Genomic DNA, 22,590 nt, shown 5'->3' with positions numbered 1-22,590 from the left:
CACTGCATGCTGGTTCCTGAAATGGAGCTGTGGAGCAATGGACACACAGTCTTCTTCGCTGCCCTTGCTGCAGGAGCAATAACCTCTGGCTTGTGGGTGAGGAGGACAGCTGGGGATACTAACATGTTCAACCACTGCCGTAAGAGTAAAAAAGGATGTCAGTCAGAGCTTTTTATTATAAACAAGGCTATTTCTTAATATGGCAAGGCTTTTCAATGCCCTTGCAAGGCTTTATTGAAGTTTCTCTGCATGGCATTACATTCTGTAGTAACAAATGGATATACATATCCAAAGCTTTCAATGGGATACAGTACTTTCTTCAGCAGAATATCCTTTTTCCCTAGTATATTTACCTAATAACTCATTTCTGGGCTGCTATTCCTTCTGTGACAGTTCTGCCACTTTGAAGTCCTTCTTGAACCAGTGAAAGATTTTCATTAGTTGTCAAGGGTTTTCATTAAAATGATCTTTGGTTTTGACCTCTTACACTGAGATCTCACATCCTATGTTGGCATCCCATGAGAATGGTTTATTCATTGCTCCTTCTGTACCGGGCTAAAATCTTATGGCTTCTGAGGAATTTCTTTCTCTTTAAAAGAGAAAAGTCAAGTGAGCCTAATTATTTCGCTGCCCAGGAGTGCAATGTTTCTTATTAAAATACACCTTGAGTAGCACACCTGCACGGTCCTCTCACTAAGACTGAGATGCTTGCTGTGCTGTTCAAGGCTTCTGTAAGAAAGATGAGCTCACATGTGCTTTCCAGGCTTTGCTGTGTTGTCTTCATCTGCAGACCTGGAAAACAAATCAAAGAAAAACCATTCATGTCAAACTCTGGATTTTTTTCTTCTAATTTAAAAAAGGTTTTCTGAGATGTGGAGCACTTTTGAATGACCTCCGCTGTGCTTTCTGAAGCTCCTCTGCTGTGGAATGTTTATGTGCTGTCAGTGGCAGCTGTCTCCCCCCAAAGAATTCACAGGGCTCTGACTTAACCTTTTCTGTCTCAGCTTACATCTTTTGTTTTTTCTCCCCTCTCTTGCCATTACATCACATCACACCACACTGTCTTTCTCTTCCTTATGCAGGTCTCTTAACTTTCCACAACTCCCCACTGCTTCTTCACTGCTTCCACCTTTTGTTTATTGTAATGTCAGATGAATACAAACCTTATCCACTGATATAAACTGACTTAAATGGAATTGCTTTTCCAAATCCTACAAATACTAGAGCCCTAGTAATGTCCCTGCCCCCTTTGAACAGGGTGTGCCCTTCCCATTTCCAGGAGATTTGCAAAGCGCAGAGGACGAAACTCTTCCCTGGGGGAATGGGAGGCATCTGCCTTGCAGGGCTTAGTCTTAATTTCATCGACAGGCTTAGCAGACAGTAGCTGAGACCATGAAATGGGCAGGAGGTTTGAGAGGACACTGTTACCTGCCCAGTGCATCTCCTCATGGTTTTTGCATGTGTGTGCTGTATTTCTCTTGGATTCTGTCCCTGGACATTGACTCCCAGAGCGTGAGGATTGATTGCCTTATAATATTATCCTGGCTAAGATTCCTCAAGTATTGTTTATGAAAACACCTAATCCTCCCAGGATGTTTATTACTCAGCTGTGATAATACAGCAGTACCTTTCACAAAACATAAAATATTGACATTTATTTGTTTAAAATCAGCTGCTTTTTTATTTGCCTAGCCTTAGTTTTGTGTTACAGAACAGTACAAATAGGACCCTCTGGTTAACCGTACCTGTTATTTGATGTTTTCTGTAATCCACTCTTTCTGTCTTTTTCCAAACCCATCCTCATCCATGAGAACTGGCAGCCTAAAATTCAATGTATACTGGAGAAGCAGGTTAAGTCAGCCTTCATTAAACTCCATGCCTCTGTCTAGAATGCTCTCACTCATCTGTAACAGCTAACTTCAAAGCTGAGTCACATGTAACTTCACTGTAGTCACAGCAGTGACTATAGAGAGGTGAAGACTTAAGCTAGCTATAAATTAAAATAACCTGACTCTCTTCTTTCACACTGAAAGTAAACGAAACTGATGTGAATTAGAAATAACTGCATGCAAGAGAAGTAATGAGAATGAATGAGGAAACAAGCTTCTTTCTAATCTAGTTGTTACTTTATACTAGCCTTCTTTCTTTTCTTTTCATGCTTTCTCCTTTGAGGGACAAGGACAAGCTCAAGATCCCACTTGTAACTATCTTCTGCCACCTCAAGATGATCTAACATTTACATTGTATGGGCTACCCAGTGTGGCCCAAGGGCTGTTTCTTTTTTGTCAGTAAAGCAGGACTTCATTTCACTCTTGAAATAAAGTCAGTCCATCAGGGATTCTTTGATTGCTGCAGAAATGGTTAGCTATGTTAATCTGGGATTATGAGAATTGTGCCTGTTCCCTTTGCTGCCTGCCACTTACTAGTCAAGACTTCCTTTCTGCAGAAGAAGGTGGCTCTTTATGCAGGCAGGCAGTGGTCTGACACTTGCAGCTTGGGTGGGGAACCCCCAAATTTTTTCTGTATTGCTGATACACAGAGGGCTTTTTTGCAACAGCTTTATCTGGATTGTTTATTTCCAGAGCAAAATCACTATGCTGCTCCCCAGAACTGCTTGAGGTCACACTTACTATCAGACAAAGTAAGATAGAAAACAAGAGGCATGGGTTTAAACTTTCTTCGCATTAACTTAGAAATGGAATCCCAAAAAGAGAAGTATAACAGTAAAATGTAATTGTGAGTTGTATTTAAGAATAAGGATGTTTCTAAACTCATTCACAATTTTAGCTGGGTGGGGGAGTTGGCATCTATCTGCCTCTGAAGCCGTCTAGCACTGAGGTCATCCTTTCTCTGAGTATTTCTCTTATCCTTCATGCATGCTGGAATGTCTTTCCTACCTGTCTGTATTTTCAAGGCAGCTCAGGCTGCCATTCAAAGGTAGCAAGCGCTGCAGGCCTTCCCCTTCATGGGGTCTTTTCTGGGATAAAAATCCTATTGCATTCTTTACTTGGCACACACCTTCCAGCTAGACAAAGTGTTTTCCAGGCTGTGCAAGGTTTAAAATGCACAGTTTTGCTTCACTTTGAGTTCCTTCTCAAGCTCACATGTAACACTACAAGTCCATTCAGCTTAGTGCTTCCTCTTTTATTCCTTCCTGTGCTGTTTGTCAGCTTTGAGCAGCATGCTGTCGTACCTGTCACTGTTGACGTGGTTTTACATTATGGATAGACGTCTACAGACAGGCAAAGTGGGACTGTCGTCATGCTGAACTTCAGCAACAGATGAGTTAGCTGGATAGTTACAGCTAGTATTTAAAATCCTCTTTATAGCTGATGGAAAGAGATAGTTGTCTCTAGAGGGAGATCATCCCATCCTAAAATAGATGCCTAACTTAAGAGGAATTAACTGCCCCCTGGAGATCCCTATGACTGTAAAAGGAAGCTGGAAAACTAACCTAAAAGTGGACATTTGATGTCTGGATGAGTACATTTCAGTGTTATCATCCTGTGTCTATATAAATAAAAACATTTTCTTCTTGGTTTTACTTTTTCTTCACATTACCTTCCTTCTTACTTTTCTTATTTCTTCTTTGGCAAGAGCTAGGATGGGAGGGTATTAGCAGTAGAAATAATAATAAAAAAAAAAAGTTTTACTATTCATGCTAAAACATCCTTTTAAACTACCTGGATTACACAACCTCTTCATAACTAGTTTTGTCTTCTTGTAGTGAGGGAAGCTTAGGGATTCACTCACAGTGGGTACCACATGTGATCTCCATCAAAACTTCAGAGTCCAAAGCTGCTATAAGCAGACTCTGGCAGCAATTAATAAACAGAACAGAAACATGTTTAATGTAGCACCTTGTTTGAAAGTTGGCATTCAGAAAACTAAAGTTAAACAGTTAACAAAAGTACTATTGCATAGGTCTTTGAAGAGGTTGCTTTTAGCACTTTTGTTCTTCAAGACAATGATACCTGAAATGGTCATACATACAAAGACAACTCATGTGATGAAATAGAATATTTTTTCTGCTCTCCAGCTCATTAGTGGAAATCCAGACCTTTCCACCAGTTCTCTTAACATCACTATCAGCAGGTGGAAGTTGAAGGAGATTAGAAAGGACTCTCATGGCCTTGCACAGGGGCAGGGATTCTTCTGGAGAGTAGTTGTAGTTGAACTGACCCAGAGAGATACTGAAATTGCCTTGAACTCTTAAAGCTTCCTTTTGTTATCAACAGTCTTCTCCCCTCCCTGGTCCCGAACGTAATCTCTTCTGTAGTTAACTCTGAGCAAATTCTTCAGTGAAGAAATTTGTGTTTTGTACTGTGCGCAGTCCACTCTTACTAGTAAATAAGTAACTTCTGTAGCCTCCTTCTCTAATTCAGGCCAGTAGATAGGACACCAGAATCAACACTCTGGGCCTGAACTGTATGATTATAGTAGTGCATTGTAGGAAAACCTTACATGAGTCACCGAGTTAAGTCCCCCAGCTATTACAGACACCATTCTCTATGGTCTCTTAATAAAGTTTTGTTCCCAGACTTTGCCTGACATTTCATGCCCTTTTTACGTTACATGCCCTTTTTACAAGGGCATGTAGTGATAGGACAAGGGGTAATGGTTTTAAACTGATATAAGGTAGTTTTAGATTAGATGTAAGGAAGAAATTCTTCACTGTGGGGGTGGTGAGGCGCTGGCACAGGTTGCCCAGAGAGGCTGTGGATGCCCCATCCCTGGAAGTGTTCAAGGCCAGGTTGGATGGGGCTTGGAGCAATCTGGTCTAGTGGAAGGTGTCCCTGCCCATGGCAGGGGGGCTTAGAACTAGGTGATCCTTAAGGTCCCTTCCAACCCAAACCATTATATGATTCTATGATTTCAGCATAATAGTACCCAAGGCGCTTTAACCTCTGTGTGCGTAAGTTTCTTCCTTATGTAATGTGGGATTGGTATTTACTTTTTCTTCTTTTGTAATGTGCTTTCAGATGTATGGCTGAAAAAAAAATTGTTTGTATTAGTACTATCACATTACATCTGATGGATCTTTCCTGCCAGAGCCTAAAGAAACCTCCTTTCAGCTGACACATCTTCATGGAGAACAGTGCAGAACACTGGCAATAACAGCAAATGCCCTTCTTTGGGATTATTTTTATTTATTTAATGCACCAGAAACCCAGTGGACAGAGTCAGGAGTAACGAGCTGCTTTTTGGACCCTGTAGAAGCTAATACTGCCCTTGACAGGACTCAGTTTGCCAACTTGCAAATTGGAAGTACGCTTGTCTTAGCTCACAAGCATGGTCATGTGGTAAAATGGGTGCTGTCTGCCCTCAGCCTGGAGCTGCAGAGATAAATGAAAATGTGTGTACAGCTCAGCACTTGTCACTGCTGGGATTGAAGGTAACCACAGCAGACGATGAGCTGTACTTGCCGTATTGCTATTCTGAGCTGAGTAAAAATAACTACCATTTTCTTTTCCGAGTATTGTCGTCTTGTCCTGCCCAGCACTGTTCTTCCAGAGCCTTACACAAGCCAGCACAAACTTCTTAACATTTCTGGGACAAGCCTTCACTTTTGACTACAGAGAAGCAGGGGACACCACAGGTGTTTGAGACCAACTGGGTGGTGCATCTCCAGCAAGTGGGTATTGCCTGGCACAATTATTCCGGTGCAGGGAATGCTTATGGCTCTTCCCAGTGGCTGGAATCACTGAAAGAGTGACTGGGAAATTGCAGTGACCACTCTCAAATTTGAGCTATTTTGTTCTCATTCGAAAACCATCTGTATCCCTCCATCCTGCAGTGTCCCAGATTAGGGTAAAAGGATGACTTGCTTCTTTGGGTCATTACATTTGTTTAATTAAAATGAGCATTTAAAATAGGAGGAAGGGTGGCCTGAGCTCTAGGTCAGACATAAGAATAATTAGTAGAGATTCTGAGCACTTAGGCTGTCAAACAAAATGTGGTATCAGTCTCCTTAGGTCCATTTTTACACACAGGCTGGCTATGTTGCTGAACTTATTCTTTTTAATAAAGAATTCACTAAGAGCTTTATTGCAGACAAATATACCACAGAATTATAGCAGTAGTACTACAGCAAGCCTGTGTCCAGCTGATCCTTTGTGGTTTTTTTATTCCTAGTACACACTTGTACAATTAAGTTATTTCTTTGAGCTATGTAAAACTATAATTACAGATACCAGTACCATGCCAGCATGAGATTGTGTGGTATCTGACAGTTACCAACAGCTACCAAATGCTGTTAGTAGCTGTTTGAACTGTCAAAACTGAACATAAATGTTGGACTGGTATTTGAGGGGATGTTGAATAAGTAAATGAGGTGTATTGCTAAATAATATCAGTTTGGATTAAAATATCTCATTCAAACTTTTAATGGGAAGAGGGAGCGTTTTCAGTCAATGTCATTTCTTAACTTCAGCATTTCATTCCTGTATGACAATGACTTTCTGTCACTTTATAGTGAGTTACAGTTACCACTTATCAGCCTCTGCCTGCTCTTATGTCTGGTATCTGCACCACACAGGAAAAGGATTATTTTTTTCTTAAATTAATTCTTGCAGTACTTTTTAACACATGGATAATTTGTTTGTGTCTTAGCTTCTGTAAAAACTTCCGTCTATAGAGCCTTCATTTTATTTAGAGGCTGAAAGAAAATTTTCCTTTAACATTGCAGACCTAAAACTCCCAGCTAGTTTTGTCATCTCTTGACAGCACTGCTCTCAAGACAGTTTTACCTCTTGCTTTGCTAATTTTTGCTGAATATATAAGAAACCCTGAGGCTGGAATGTTGTCTTTCCCTTCTCTATGGAGACTCGTGTCTCAAAAACAGACTGTCCCCAGCTGGAAGGACCTTAAAGGTGATTCAGACTTTGAGCATCACAGCAACTTCTAATACTTCCCTGGTTATTATTAGATTACAAGCTTCTGCATTGCTGGCATGTGTAAGCACCAGTGATACTGTGCTCACTGAGGTGGAAGGAATATTTTAAAATAAAAGATGATTCATTTTGCTAGTATATATATAATTTTTCCTTAACCCCTTGAAGGCTTTACCTGCTTTTGAAAGACATCTGTGAATAACTCATGTGAATAAGAGACTGCATTTACTGTCTCTAGATTTCCGGAACACATCCAGTATAAGTCACTAGTGGTTGAGAGTCAACATAATTTGTAAGATTTCTGTGGCTTACGTGAAATGAGTGGTGGGTAGGTATTATGCCATAATTTATAGCTCATTTAGTGCACTTGGCTGTGTATTTCAGCTGCTGAAACCTTTGGTAAACCTACCACTGGTTCAGGTGTGAAGCAGCAGTGGAACAATTTGATGGAAACTAGTAGTAGTACTGACCTACAGCTTGGTAAAATTAATCCTGTATTTTTCAAATGTGGCACTGTAGTACCCCTCAGCTGCACAGGAGCATTGATGTTATCTGCTGTTTCCTTCCTCAGTTCATGTAAGGCATGGCTTACAGCTCACCTCTCCATTTTAGAGTCACTTTTCCCCATGCTGAACTTGTAAACTTGTAGCAAACCTCCCTGAAGTCAGGACAGTAGAATACTTGAAGCATCTTCTGGCACCATCTTCTCTTCACTGAGTGCTCCCCTCAGGAAGAGACTCAGTAACCCAACTTCAGAGGCTAAAGGCTGGCTGGCAGCCTGCATGGCTCTCACAGGGTTTAAGCAAAAGTGTTGCTAGGAATTTCAGGGCTATATTCTCAATCTAGAAAATTCAGGTAGCTCATGTGCCTATGCAGCCAATACAAAATGGGGTGAACATAAAAGTTGATCCTTTGTAACATCTGCTATGTTGGCCAGGATGGCATCTTCCACTAGACTTGACATCTGAGCCGCTGCCACAGGAGATTTTATAGTCTTACTGGAATGAATTGGAAAACTCCAGTATCCTGAACTTTCCTTATTAGCTAGATGAGTCATTCTTTTCAAGAAGAGTCTGGAAATTCAAGTGGAAGTGCAGCTGAAAGACTGTGTGGGAAGCTGCTGGTTACCCAATTTTTATCATTTTTTATACTGTTGCTGTTGTGAAAATTCCAGTGCACACTTGAATTATCCTGGCAAAGGAGTAACTCTACAGAGGACTCTCCTTCTGCATGGATAGGTGAGTTCCTCGGTGAAGCAGCTCTGCACAACCCCTTCCTGCCATCTCCTGCCTGTGGAGGATGTTTGCCACCAGACCAACCCAATGACAAAGATGATCCAGTAGCAGTGACGTGAAGGTTGGAGAAACTTAGTTGATGGTGCTGTGCCACTGCCTCTTGCCTGGCATTTTCACCCAATGGGCAATGACTGCACAGAGTTAGATGTGCTGCACTAGGACTTGAAGAGATAATCGCATTAGCCTAGGAATGACATAAGTATATGGAAGCACTGCCACAGCAACTTGTTTATTTCAGGTCAAGGCACTGTGAACCTCCCTAGGTAATCAGATCCAATAAAAACGCTGGCTGCCTTGACCTTTGAAGCTAACGAATTGTGTTGCAATCAGTCACACTCTTTTTCCTTCACACTCTCTTTCTCTCTCCTTTTAATTTATGCACTTCATTGATAATGCAAAGCCTCTTCATTTACAACTGAAAATAGGAAAGTTTTCCATAGGAATTGTTATTTTCTTTTCTAAACAGATAGTTACAACATTAAAGAGAGATTTTTGTATTGTCTTCTATTTAATGGTTAATGAATGTTAGTGAAAAGCTCTACACTTTGGATACTGATCTTGTATTTTTAACCAAGTAATGTGAGCATCATGGACAGTAGTAGGGTAATCTAGTTTATTTGGTTTAGCTTATTGAAGAGGACCATGATTGATCCAGTCCTTAAAACCTCTGCAAAATGGCACAGATTTATTAATTCATTGTTTGTAGTACACTGAGTTTTTTACAAAAATGCTTTCCGTAGCTTCAGAGTATATTATACTAGCAATCACATATCTGCACGTTCATGTGTTATTTTATTGAAGGCATAACTTCTGTCCTTTTCTGAAAGATCCCGATATCATAGATATTAAGGGATAGAGCCTATAACCTTAGAAGCCTCCTAACATGAGAAGGAGAGTAAAAGCCTTCAGATCTGAAATCATCAGCTGAAATCTTGTCCAGAGTGGTAAAAACAGGAGCTTGATGACCGAAATACTCTCATTGCTCTTTCCTTTATGTGTACACATTGAGAATGTGACCAGAGTGGACATCGGACTGTTCCCCTTAAATGGCACCTTTATGCTGAGGCCAGGGATATATGACCTTAGGGAAAAAAGTCATCTTAATGAAGGTTATTATTTCTGCAGAATAGGATTATGACCTACTGATAGAAGGAAGATTGTAATGAGAAATCTTTGGTCTTTAGTACTGTTGAAATTCACTATTGCCAGACGTTTTCAAATAAAGATGCTATAAAGACTCAAAAGTGGGGTTTTTTTTTAAATAATATTTGCAGTTGATGCTATTGAAACTGAGTTGAAGAAAATGTGCTATCAACTCTGCAACTCATACAGGTTGTTCATGTACTTCTTCTATGAAGCTATCAGTGTGGTCATACACAGGAGAGGGGAGATAATGATTTTCCATCAAATGGCCATCCTGCTGTTTTTCGTAACATTGCCAGTCAGAGGCCTATGGAGTATGGCTTCTGCTGCAGTACAGAATGATTAATCACTGGCTAGGAAAGAAGAGCTACTTACCTCCATATTCCTTGTAGAAATAGCAGAGCCTTGACATGTAGGTTGATGCCAGCATAACAGGCCCGCCCAAACTCTCTGACACTGGGGGATACTCAGCAATGTGCCAGGAATGGAAAGCCACATTTAATTTGCATATGAATTCACATACGTATTTTAGCCATAATGTATTCCTGAAGCAACACTGTTTTGTGCTCTGCTCTTCTATAAGAAACCACCAGCTATTGAATCAACAGCATTTAGAGCAGAATATTGTAAAGACAAGTTGCAGGGTACTTCTGTATCTGCAGCAAATCATCACTCTGCACAGCACCTCCTCTGATCCCAGCTTCCTGACCTCTTTGCTCAGTCATTCTTGTGAATGACGCAGAACTGCAAGACGAAAGAGTGCTTCCATCTCCCACCTCTTCTAATAGCTAGTGGTCACTTTGTCTCCTGAAACCTCTCTTTCATTCTCGCTTCTTTCTAGCCTGCCTCTCACTCAGGATCACTGTTCCTATGAGACAACAGCCCAGGACAAAGGCTTATGATCTGCCTCTGTGCTAAAGGAAAATATGTTTTCCGGGTGAGTAGATTAGGCTGATGAAGTGAGAGAAAACAATGGTTTCAGCTATATAGTCATTGCCTTTAAAATACTGTTGTAAAGCGCTCGGATTTTGCAATAATGTGGTACAAGAGTTCTTCCCTATAGGACATATTCACTGCCCTGATCCTGTATATAAGATAATGACTATAAACAGAGTGATAATGTAGGCTTATGTGTTTATGTAGTCATCGCTAGATGTGAGTACAGGGTGCTCATTCTGAATGGGGTTATCTGAGCTGCTACAGTAGGAGACTGAATAAGAGATGAGGGAAACTAGTGTTCTCTCCAGGTACGTGAAGGCGCAGGGTGTTGTAACTGGAGGGACTGACTGATGCTCTGATCTGCTTTGGCAAATGCTATGCTACCTATAGATTGTCCTGAACCACTTAGTAGAAAATTGGAGGAGGTGGCTTAACAAGGCAACAGGAATGTCAGTTATCAATTGTAGTTTTTCAAAAAGGCAAACGATTTTCTTCTTCTTTTCTATGTAGTGACTTCTGCATTGTGCCCTGTCACAGCCTCAATTTTTTGTGTTTGGCAACTTAGCCTTTTCCTTTAAACAAAGAAATCCAAAAACAGAGGACTAGTGTTCTCCTACCATGCAAGTCCCCAGCTGCCACTAAGTATTGAAGTCTGACTTGGACTGAGGCCAGAATAGATGCCTGCAGGCTGCACAGCTTTGAAGCACACGGAAACTAGATAAGTCATGTATGAAAATCGAAGTGTATCAGTTCTGTAGTCAACAAAGTAAGAAGCAACCAAAATTAGGAATGAAAGCTCTCCAGAAAAAGGAAGGTCAGACTTGGCTTTCTCAATAAGGCATACAGTAATCAAAATACATTTAGCCAACACATACAATTTCTACTCATTTTCCTCTAAAGACACCATCCTTAAGAAGTGTTCAGTATTCCTTGAAACATGTAGTTTAAAACATTTAGTTGCCCCATGCATATTTTGGAATTGAACCTGTTTGGAATTTACTTTTACAAAGTAAAGGGAAACTGGAATCATATGCTTCTATTTGTCTTCATAGCTAAACAAACAACTGTTTTACACACACACGTGCATATATCTGGATATATAAAAACATATATCCACGTTATCATAGCACACAACTGGAAATCAGATCAACCAGAACCTGTTTTCACATCACCTGCTGCCCTGCTTTGTGACATTGAATTTGTCACTAAAACTCTAACTTTCTGATCATAAAGTGTAAAGATGCATCTCTCCTAGGATAGTGCTTCATTAAACTAATGGTTGTAAAATACCTTGAGATTGGATGAAAATTAAGTGCATAGAAGAATGGGTTTGTATCTCTGCTATTCCAGGGTAGTGTGATGTCAGGTAGGAGGCATAGGAGCTAGGACCATCCAGGAGCTTCACAGGAGAATGTTTTGTAGAACAACCTTAGATTTTAACTGTTTGTTCCACTGAGAGACATTATAAAATGCCTTCAGTAGAAGCACACTAGGAGCAGTGATCATTCTGCTCAAAAAGGCAAGCAAAAGGCAGGGAAATAGGTTGAAAGTATACGTGATGACCATCTGCTGAGATCTTTCTGTGTATTTGTTGGGAACTATTTCAGCTGTCCTGACAGCCTGCCTGAAAGGATCAAAACTCCCTGCACCACATAGGCATCAGCAACGGTGGCAGAGAACAATGCTCCTAGGCCCTTAAGTTATCTGAAACTGTATTCCAGGAAGCATGCTTTCTCTCAGTTTCCTTGATAACAAACCTTTTCAATCAGGGCTCCTACCACGATACACTTGTGACATGCTTTTGAGGTAGATACGTACTCTTCTTTCAGAGGTAGGAAAGCAAATACAGAAAGCTCAAGCATTTTGCCTAAGGCTGCACAGTGAATCAGTGCCACGCCAGAGGATGAATCCACAGTATCTGACTCAATTCACTTACTCTGACTAGATGGTGCTCTCTCTGATGGATGCAGTCATTTCAGTTACTGCTCATGGCTTAAAATAGGAAGCAAAGGAGGTATTTCAACTGCCATAGTGCCACCTTGTTTCCTCAGTATCAAGACCTATTCCCATTTGCCCAAGAGCACTTCTGTTACCTTCAGCATTTTTCCTGCAGTTGTTTTCTGTTTGTTTTTTTTTCTTTCAAGCTAGGATTGCAGACAGTGAGGGTGAAAAGAAGCTCATAAAACCATCTGCTCAATCTAGACATGTTTGTCTGATAAGTTCTTTCCAAAAAAAAAAAAGTTTCTAAAAATGAAGATTCTGCAACTTCCTTATAAAAACCTTTTCAATGTTTGTTCACCTTTATCTTTAGAAAATGTATCCTACCTGAAAACTCCATTTCTTCAAATTAAGCTCATAATTCTTGTCATGTCCACCTTGCAGGTCATGTTCTTTGCAGCACACTTTCGCATATTTTAATACTGCTGCCATGTTCAGGCCAAAGCTTCTAGGCTAAAGAACAGGTTATTTCATCTTTCTTCTGGTCTCTGTTTTCTAGAGCTCTGACTGGTTTTGTTGCTGTCTCCTTGTCAGTCTACAGCTGTTTGCCCTGTAACTTCACAGGCTCTGTAGCACCCAAACACAGTGCTCAAGAGAAAGATTTACCAACACTGAATGCATTGTATAGGAGACAGTACTACATCTCTGGTTTGTATTTGTGCAATAAACTATATCTGTATTTATACACCTTGGTTTGTCATTCCCCATTTTAACATCAGCATGAGTTTTCTGACTGGTGTGTATCCTGTGATGGACTCTTACCTCTAGGTCCCCCTCTTCACAACTGCTGCCTGGCTGATTGCTCCTCATTCTGCAGTCAGGCAGGTTTATTCTAACCTACTATAGAAACTTACATTTATCCTTATTGGATTGCATCTCCTATCTTTTCAATGATTTTTCCAAATTTCCAATTTCAAAATCAATTTGAAGTAAATTCTGGTTTTCAGTTTTGTTGCAAGCTCCCAATCTGATGTGACCTGAAGCTTTAATCAGCCCACCTTTTATTCCATCATCCAGGTCCTAAAGAAATTAATTATTGATACCAAAAGCAGGACAAACCTACTTAATACAGCCTTCCATTTTCATTGTGAACCACTGTTAATTATTCTCAGAATATGGTTTTTCAGTTGGTTTTGTGCCACTGTGTAGCGGTATGAGTAACCCATGTTTCCCTGTGGCATCTGAGACTCTGTTGAAGGATATTCAAGGTATAACATGTTCTGTTTTCACCCTTATCAACAGTCCATGGAGAAAACAGGCTGGTTTGACACAGTTAGGTTTTGACAAATCCAGTTGTTCCAGTTGTTCTGTTACTCACCCCCTCATTATCTTCTAAGCACTTACAGTTTGAATAGTCTTCCCTTCTTTTCCACCACTTGAATATTGAAGCTGATAATGTCATGTAAAAGTTACAAGGAGGATCATGATCCTGGGCTTCTCTCTCTACTACCCACCAAGTCACTGACTTGGACATGTAATTTGTTTTGGCAGTCCTTAGTTATCTGTCTGCAGTAACAGGATAATGATTAGCGCAGGTGAAATATCAGAATCAGGATGTGCAATAAAGAATCCTTGAGTTGGCTTGACAATGAAGGAGTAAAGGGAGAAATTATACTTCCTAGAAAGCATTACAGAGTTGCCAAATAATTTCTTGGAATCTCTTCTAACAATAAACCTATGGTAGAGGATACATGCCTCAAACCTGCTCTTTTCAGGAAGACAGAGATCAGAATATTAAAAGGGTTGGGTGCTTAGATTAATAAGAACAGGTTTTGATAGAATGGAGGAGCAAGTGCTTGAACAACTCAAAAAAAAAAGGACTCATTAAGATCACTGCTGTAGAACAGAAACAGAAAGTAAGTACACATTGTTTTGATACATATTATATAGCTCAGTGATTGTAACTTTAGGAAAGTTGGTTGAAATGGTAATTAAATGAATTTACTGTATGAAACAGCACCTGAGTTAATATAATATGTGAGTGAGAATCTGGGATTGATTGCTTCTCCAATCTGTTAGTATTAATTGTGTGCTACCCATACAGTGAGTATAGTGAAACAAATAAATGGGACTTATTTAGTCTTTCAAAAATTCCTTGTAAGTGCTGATAAGGAAACAAAGCTGTCAGATAGTAAGTGGTAGATGTCTGTCATTGATTTGAAACTGGCAAAGGATGGAAGACTGAAAAGAGAAATAAATGCTCAATTTTCAGGTTAATAGAAAAATGGCAAAAGGTTAATGGAAGGGTGCCTCAAACTTCTGTTTGAGGACCACTGTTATTTAATCAGTGATGTGGAAAAGGGAGTAGGCAGTGAAGTTGCAAGATTTGCAGATAATAAATTATTTATGGGAGTCAGCGTTAGAGAAGACCATGAGGAATTTCAGAGGCACCTAATAAAGGAGGCTGTATTGACAGCAGAACATCATATGCAATCCTTTGTTGACAAATACAAAGTGATTCCCGTTGCAGGGAATAATTTGGATTGTTCATACACATTACTGGGTTCTAAATTAACTGTAAGCATTCAGGGAGAAAAAAAAAACCTAGGGGACATTGCCAGCAGCTTAGTAAAAACATCTGCTCATTGCACAGCAGAAGTCAAAAAGCAAATACTACACTGTGATACAGAAATAATGAGCTAGAAAATTCTACTGATCATGGCATTATATAAAACAGTGGTACATCCTTACCAAGCATACAGCATTCATTTCTGCTCATAGAATCATGAAATAGTGTAACTAAAGGAAGTTCAAAAAACAGCTGCTAATGTTGACAAGAAATGCAAGAGTAAATTGCAGCAGGAAATACTTGGGAGGTTGTGGCTGTCACAGACAACGGCAGGCAGGCATGGGGAAAATTCCTGAATGATTTGGGAAGGAAATACTGAACGTTCTTGCTTGTCCTTTCCAAAACTGCAAGAACAGGAGGATTTCAGTGGATTTGAAAGGTGATACTTTTGAAGCTGATAGAAGAAAATGTGTTGTATTCAAAAGATAATTAACCTGTAAAACTAATTATAAAAAGAGCCTAAACCAAAGAATTTATCAGTGCTCAAAAGAGGATTAAACAAGTGTATACTAATGAGAAAATCCTCAGTAATATTGTGTAGGATTCCTAAAAGAGATTTAAATTTGTTTTAAGGCATTAACAGAAACACACTGTGGAATTATAGAAACTCAGTAGCTGTGGTCCATGGTGCTGCATGAAATGGTGGGTATGGGCTTCTTCGGGAGACAGCTGCTTTCATTCACTCTGGGGAGAACATGGTACTGGTCTAGCTAGATGGATCACTTGTCTGATCTGGTTGGGTAATTGCTGTCTCCTTAAGGATGACATTAAGTTTGGTGAATGAAAATTTATAAAGTGTATTGCAAATTCAGATTAAAGGGGCCATTTTGGCTTGCCTTTTGAGATAGAAGTATCTGTTGCTTAGAATGTGAACTCATCAAGTCAGAGGACCTTTCTTATTGCTGGAAGGATGTTAATGTAGCATATGTTATATTAGTAATGGTAGTATACCAGAGTATAATTACCATTTTAGTGAAATATAACTGAGCACAGAATCCATCCTATTATCCCTTAGAATACAAGAATTCATTGTATAGTAGAATAACAAATTCCTGTGTATAATTCATCATCTTCTATTTGAAGAAACCATTTTAAGGGGGTTTTGACCCTGGGAACACTCATCAACATGTGCACATAGCTTAAAAAATAAAAGTCCACTTCACTAATCTTATACACAGCAGCAAGATCAGCTGTACAATGTATGCCAAAGATAACGAGTTGCTGGTACAATTAAAGTTCTGCCTGTCATGAAATCACTAATGTGATCAAACAATGAAATACCCAGCAGATGAATAATTAAGTCCAGGTGTCATTTCCATTGTTGACAAGCATGAAAGAAAAGAAAAGACCACAAACTCATTAAAAAATCACTTACTAGGTAGGCTTCATTTTTACCTTCAAAATGTGCTGCAAAGCCCTTCCGTGGAATAATCCAACATACAGATGTATAAAAAAACCAAACCAGCTTGCTGTTTAAAACCCAATAGTACAAAGTCTCCCAGTGTTAAGCACACTGAACATAACTAGCTTCATAATTTAGTTTTCTTAAGGAGAAATAATGTAGTTATCATTAAACTCCTTGGGAAACTAGCTTTAATAATGTTCTTTGGTTATCAGGGGTATCGTTTTTCCTTCAGGCAGCGCTGAGGAAATACGAAGTTAAAACCATCATTGAATGTGATAATGAAGTCAGTCCATTCCAGTGCAAGACCACAGCAATTCTTTATCACTCCAAATGGGCTGTGGGGCTGAAAGATGTTTTTCTAGTTGGCAAAGTTGCTAAGTTCACAGATAACTATAATTTTCGGAACATATTTTGCTGCATGTGGAAGAGCAAGAATATAAGAAGTACCCCCAAAACTGAAGAGACTGGTTTGCAAAAGAATTTCCACAAAAGAAAACAGAATTGCACTGCCTTTCTAAACTTCTGCCTACCTAAGATATTCATTCAAATGGGGAACTATTTACATTTATACTTGAACTCGCATGCCTGTCTTTCATTTAACTTTACACCTTACACACATGCATCCCAGATTCCTGCTGACACTTACTCTTGCTCACATAAACGTGTAAACTCTTCATTCACTGGCACCAGAAGAGCTTATCCTTACATACACTGAAAAGACATAATTTTTCATGCTCCTTCCCTATTCACACATATAGACACACAGGCATACAAAATTATATTAGATACCTAGTATGTAAATACAAATTCCAATATCCTCAAAGAATGAAAAAATATAAGCATCAGATAGAAGTAAAGTAGATGTAATTACTTAAAAAATCATCAACAGGGCTAAAGCTTCATTGGGTTCTTCTCTGAATCATTTATTTAACAGTCATTGACTTGCAGTCACTTACAGTAGCAGGGCTTCAGCATATCAAACATCTGCAACCTCAAATGCTTTAAAATCCATTTCCACTTTCTAATAATTCCTCGGTGCATTCCTGGGCTGATATTTTAATATATAATGCATACACATACTGGTAAAAATAGGCAGCTGCTTCTGATGCTATGAAAATGAAATTTGTAGCCCTGTTGTTCCCTGTTACAGCTTTTGAAACAAATTCTTTTTTTCTTCTGAGACAGATGATAAGCATACAGAAACTGTCAAGAGCTCCGAAGTTATGGTGTCCTGAGCTTGCAGGTCACAAAACTCGAAGTGATGTTCAGCTGTACCACTAAGGGCAATGGTCTTGGCAGTTCTGGTAGAACTAGCTAACGGTCATTTGGGGCACCTTATGTATTGGAAACTCTGAAACAATTTTGTATGAAGAAATATCAAAGTGCCTCTCTAACACTATCAGAGGAACAGGGCATTTAACTTTCCGAAGTGTCTGTTACAGGGAGCACACAGAACTGCTTGAATCCTAATGCATGAAGTACTGTCACTAAGGGACAAGCTGCTAAAGGGAGCAGTGATGTTCCAGAGATGGTGCAGTATGAGCCATATGAGTCACACTGACAAAAAATGAAACAATTAGGTAGCCATAGTAATATTTATATCTACTCCTTCTGAATCTAGTGCAGCAATAGTTGAATTAGAGCCTCCAGCTAGTGTTATCTACAGAGGAAATGGAGATGCTTCATCGAGTCAGCTGATGATGCTGTAGATGATATCAGGAACACAAGGTTCTTCCTAGGCTATTTGTGCTGTGATACCATACTGATATGTAAGTAACAAATTATCCTCTAAGTAAGTTGGCTATCTGTAGAGCTTGCCAGGCCCAAACAAAGAGTTTCTAAACAACTTTGAACAGAATTGCCTCTCCTGTGATGCTGCTGAATGCCACTTCAGATGCCCAAATAGAAAAAAGAGGTAAAAATTAAAACATGAGCTGAGCTGATGAGAATGACGCAAATTATGAATGTACATTGTTTGCTAAATGATACTGAAGCAAGGGCGCAGTAATAGACATTAAACATTTAAGGAGTATAAATTGTTTAGAGCGATGCATTGAGGGCATATATCTAGGAGTATTGGGCTGAAACTAAGAATAAATAAATTTGGGCTGAAAGCAGAAGCAATTTCATAAGAACAAGACTTGGTAAACTGTGGAATAGTCTCCCCAGGAAAGAACTGAAAGCATCCTTGCTTAGTGAATTTAAATCTGGATTGTACAGGTTACTACTAAATGTATTGTATGGGACTATGTTGTACTGGCTGTGACGTAGGCAAGAGTGGTTAGGTAATAGGATAAATATGTTGAAATACATACCTTCCACTTCTAGTATCTGTGATCTAGTTTATATATAAAAGGGTCTTGAGGGGGCTTAGTCCCTAAAACACTTAGGGTATTTATTTCTAAAGAAAGCAATTGGTTAAGAAATTGAACCAAGTGGAAATTTTCAATTTTCAGTGATATTTTTATAAAGCTGTTGCAGAAAGGAAAGTGGTGATCTGTGCCAGCCAAGCCACTATAGCAATGCTAGCAGCTAGCCAGTTACTCATGCCAGTGGCAATAGCTGTCCCCAGTGCGACAAACCAACAGTAAAAACTGCTTCTATTTTTGTCATGATTCACATGACCACAAGGAAAGGCAGCTTGATGTTATTTCAGCTGTGTTCCTAAATCGTAGTCCTGTCTTTGTGTCTCGTCCATATCTGTGATTCTAAACCCCACACAGATTTCCCATACTGAATAGAAACTGACATTTCAAGTGTGCCAGGGCTTCTGAAATGCTAATTAAAGCTTCATGTTGCAGATGTGATGTAAAGATTATCTGTTATTCTTCTTCTCTGCAAATGATTTCTCCTTGGCATTTTTGCTGGTATCTGCATTATACCACTTCCATCCTTAACTTTTGTCAGGGCGCCTGTCCTAGCTAGGACTGACTCCAAGATCTATTCTGGCTTTTCTGTCTTTTGCTTCTGTGACTTTGTTTTCTGTTAATCGCTCATGTGGTTCAGAGCTGCAGCAAAACCAGATGCTGCACCATTTCCTTCGCATCCTCCTTCAGACTCAGCCTGTTACATTACAAAACACTAGCTCTGAGCTATTACTGACTGTTTTTAAAACCCAGTCTAATAAACAGTACATCAGTTAACTCCACCTTTTTGGCCTCTAAGCTAGCTTCTTCCCTTGGTGAAGTCATTGTAAATACCTGCACAGAATGCTGTAGTCCTGTACAGAGGTAGGCAAGTTAGCTTTGAACAACTATGCATGGATATTAGGAGCTGCTTAACCATGGCAGCCCGGAACTCCATGCAGATAATTTTACATGGTTGAGAAACAGGGAAAATTAGCCAAGGTAATATGCAGCACCACGTGGCTTTATTGCTTCTAGCATCCAAATTTACTCATTTAGAGTTCAAGTATTTTTTCACAGCACTGGATTGTGCAATTTAGGTACATTGTACATATAAGACTGCACACCTGAATGGTACAAAAGCTCCTACTAATAGCTAGTAAATCTATGATCTGTTTCTCATTAATGAAAGAAACGAAAAAATAGCTTTGTCTTGCAAATCCACACTGATTTAAAAACTTCCTTACAACACTTTTTGTAGCTTTATTAAAAGAATTAGTGCTTATCTATGCATATTTGCTTTTACAAAAGCTAAGATGTCCATCTGTATGAATAGGTACCTTTGTCGTTCAAATATACATGCTGTTCTAATGCACAATTTACTTTTCATGTACACTTTTGTTATTTCAAGTTTCACAGTAATTGAATTCTCCTTCTCATACACACAAATATATAAAACTGATATGGAATTATTCTTATGTTAGTTTTGAAATAGTAAATTGTGGACACTCAAATTATCTAGAATATTTTTGCTACTGGATAGCATTAATAAAAATTTCTCTGAATTTTACAAGAAATTTTGCTTCTGTTGCTAATTGAACGAAGATGTGTTTGCCCTGTGATTACCTCTAGTCATGCTTGGCATAATTTACTGTAATTATGATTAACTCCATATACTTAATTGGCCAATATGTCTGTGAATTGATCTTGTACTTTCCCCTCTATTCAAGCTGTAACATGCAAATAGTTACACTCAGCATAGCACGGTTGTAGGCTGGAATACTAGAACCTTTCTGCCTGGATGGTGAAGTACAATGTCAAGGTTTTTCTTATCAGAATAGTTTGAGTTTTCTTTTTGGTGGGGAAGGAACACATTCAGATTTTGGAGTGGGAAGATTTTTCAAAAGTGGATGAAATTCTCTCATCCTTTTTGGTCTTTAAATCAGTGACAGGACTCTGCAGAAACAGTTTTGAGTGGAAGTTGTGTCTGTTTTTTACTATTCTGTGGTGAAACCAGGTCCTTCAGGTAGGTCAAAACACTGCATCTCATCTGCTCCAAGTTTCTATGAGCTAGAAAAAAACCACCCCTATAATGTGTGTTTGTAAAAGTATGTCTTGATCTGCAACAGTCATTGAGAAATATTTATTAAAAAGATGGTAGGTATGTGAATGTTATTCTGTCCCCTCCAGTGGGTTACAGTTGGAAGCTAACGTTCCCAAAAATGTTCTTGCATTTCTAGGTTGCTTTTTTGTAACTTTTTACCATCCTTGTGAATGAATAGAGCACTAAATGTAAATTATAATTATTAGGGTAAAATGTTGATTGTACATGAAGAATTGCAGATTAGTAGCAATAAAATCTTATATTTACTTAGCATTTTCACTCAAAGATCCCTAACAGGTTAAATATTTGTCTTTTTCTATTCTGTTCAGGCTTCATTTCCCGCATTTCTCATATGCAGCTATCTTTGGCAGAGTGCAAAAGCTGTGTAGTAATGTTCAGAAATAGCACACAACGGTTTAGAACAGGAGGGGCTGATGGTTCAGATTTAGGTAGGTGCAAATCCACTTAATTCCTAAAGTCGCATTTGTTAATCCCCATTTTCATGCAGACCAAGGAGAAGAAAAAGCAACAAAAGAAGGAACAGCATATCCAGTTCAGACTTCTGTAGGTACTGATCCAATAAAGAACTTAGGCAGACTTCTCTAGAACTGTTGAAAGATTCTTTGTTGTCTATGAAAGTGATGCATTCACTGTAATCATTGAATATTTCTTGTGAAGTGTGATGCTTCTTCAGTTACCTTAGGGGATGAATTATTGTATCTGTTTGATTTTACCTTTATGTAGTCAGTTTTTTAATAGGCAAGTTTGTATATAGGTGGTAAGATGTCTGTCCGCTTTCGCTGCAGAAAGAGGACAAATCATTAAGATGCTGAAGGTATAGTTATGATTGTGCAAAATATTTTGCATGGTGAAAGAAATGACCAACCCTGGTTGAGATACAGTAACTGACTACATCAGTGCTCCTAGTGCAGTACAAAATGCATTCATCAAAGCCATCAATGAAGGTAATTAAGTGAAACTGCTTTTATTTTGAACTGAAACTCTCTGGAAATTGTAGATACTGCATCAGGAGGAGCTTATTGGCAGTATCTAGAAACTAAAGGAAAGTAAGTTCTCAGACTATTTAAATGCATTTGCAAAAGCACATTCATTTCCACTCTCAGAGGTTAGAATTAGCCCAACAAATATTATTTCTGAATGTAATTATACATTAGCAAGGAAGTGGTCTAGTCATCACTGTGCTGAGAAGAGCATCTTCCCTAAGCACTACCCATCAGGTGTGAACAGCAGATTGTGTTGTATTACAAGGGGTGCAAATTAACAAGATTAAATTTTTAAATTCTTTGGGAGCTGAATGTTTCACCTTTGCAGCATTTAGTTTATGAAGTTAGGAGAGCAATGAATAGTTTGATCCCTATTTGATATCTGAAAAGTGCTGTTTTCAGTAAAGCGTAAAAGGTAAGAAAGGGATGAGGAGTAAAGAAATGTAACGTCCAACTGCAAAAGTGGTTTTGGAAGATAAAATGGGAAACTTACATGCATGCCATTAAACATTTCACAGCATTCCTTGAATGCTTGCAGCCAGATAATTTTGCTATTCCTGTTTCCATTTTTCTGGCCTGCAAATCTAAGAGATGCAGTATGCAGCACAGCTGTCTGAGTAATGACCCATAAAACTTGTTTATGTTACATTAAAAAATGAGGTGAATAAAGCTTAACTGCAGAGTGAATGAAGGACTTAATTATATGAAGATGTCACTCACCCTTATTGAGAGGACAAATCACTGCTTCAATGCCCTGGCCTTTTCCATAAAGTTAAGCTGCACATTTATACATTTCTGAGCATGGTAGGGTACTGAAGAAAGAAGCTCAAACCTAGATGCTGATAATGTCTGTAGCAGTGCCATGACAAAGAGAAGGGCTGGTGTAAAAACTGGT

At 39.0% G+C, this 22,590-nt stretch overlaps 1 protein-coding gene across 21 annotated transcripts in view; it reads left to right on the top strand.

Annotated features, from left to right (window-relative positions):
• Positions 1-22,590, top strand: part of NRXN3 (neurexin 3) — a 1,032,385-nt gene that overhangs the window by 933,700 nt on the left and 76,095 nt on the right. Inside the window, exon 22 of one of the 21 annotated variants that reach the window (XM_075030067.1) lies at positions 4,983-5,203. The exons of the other annotated variants lie outside the window; for them this stretch is intronic. Coding sequence (XP_074886168.1) covers positions 4,983-4,994 — 12 coding nt within the window. The 3' untranslated portion in view covers positions 4,995-5,203. Of the gene's footprint in view, positions 1-4,982; positions 5,204-22,590 lie in introns of those variants that run through there. 21 annotated transcript variants of the gene reach the window in all.

The sequence above is a fragment of the Buteo buteo genome, chromosome 6 (assembly GCF_964188355.1).
Source record: "Buteo buteo chromosome 6, bButBut1.hap1.1, whole genome shotgun sequence".
NCBI classification, from domain to species: Eukaryota; Metazoa; Chordata; class Aves; order Accipitriformes; family Accipitridae; genus Buteo; species Buteo buteo.
The sequence above is the reverse complement of the archived record's forward strand: the minus strand, read 5'-3'. Positions and strand labels throughout refer to the sequence as shown.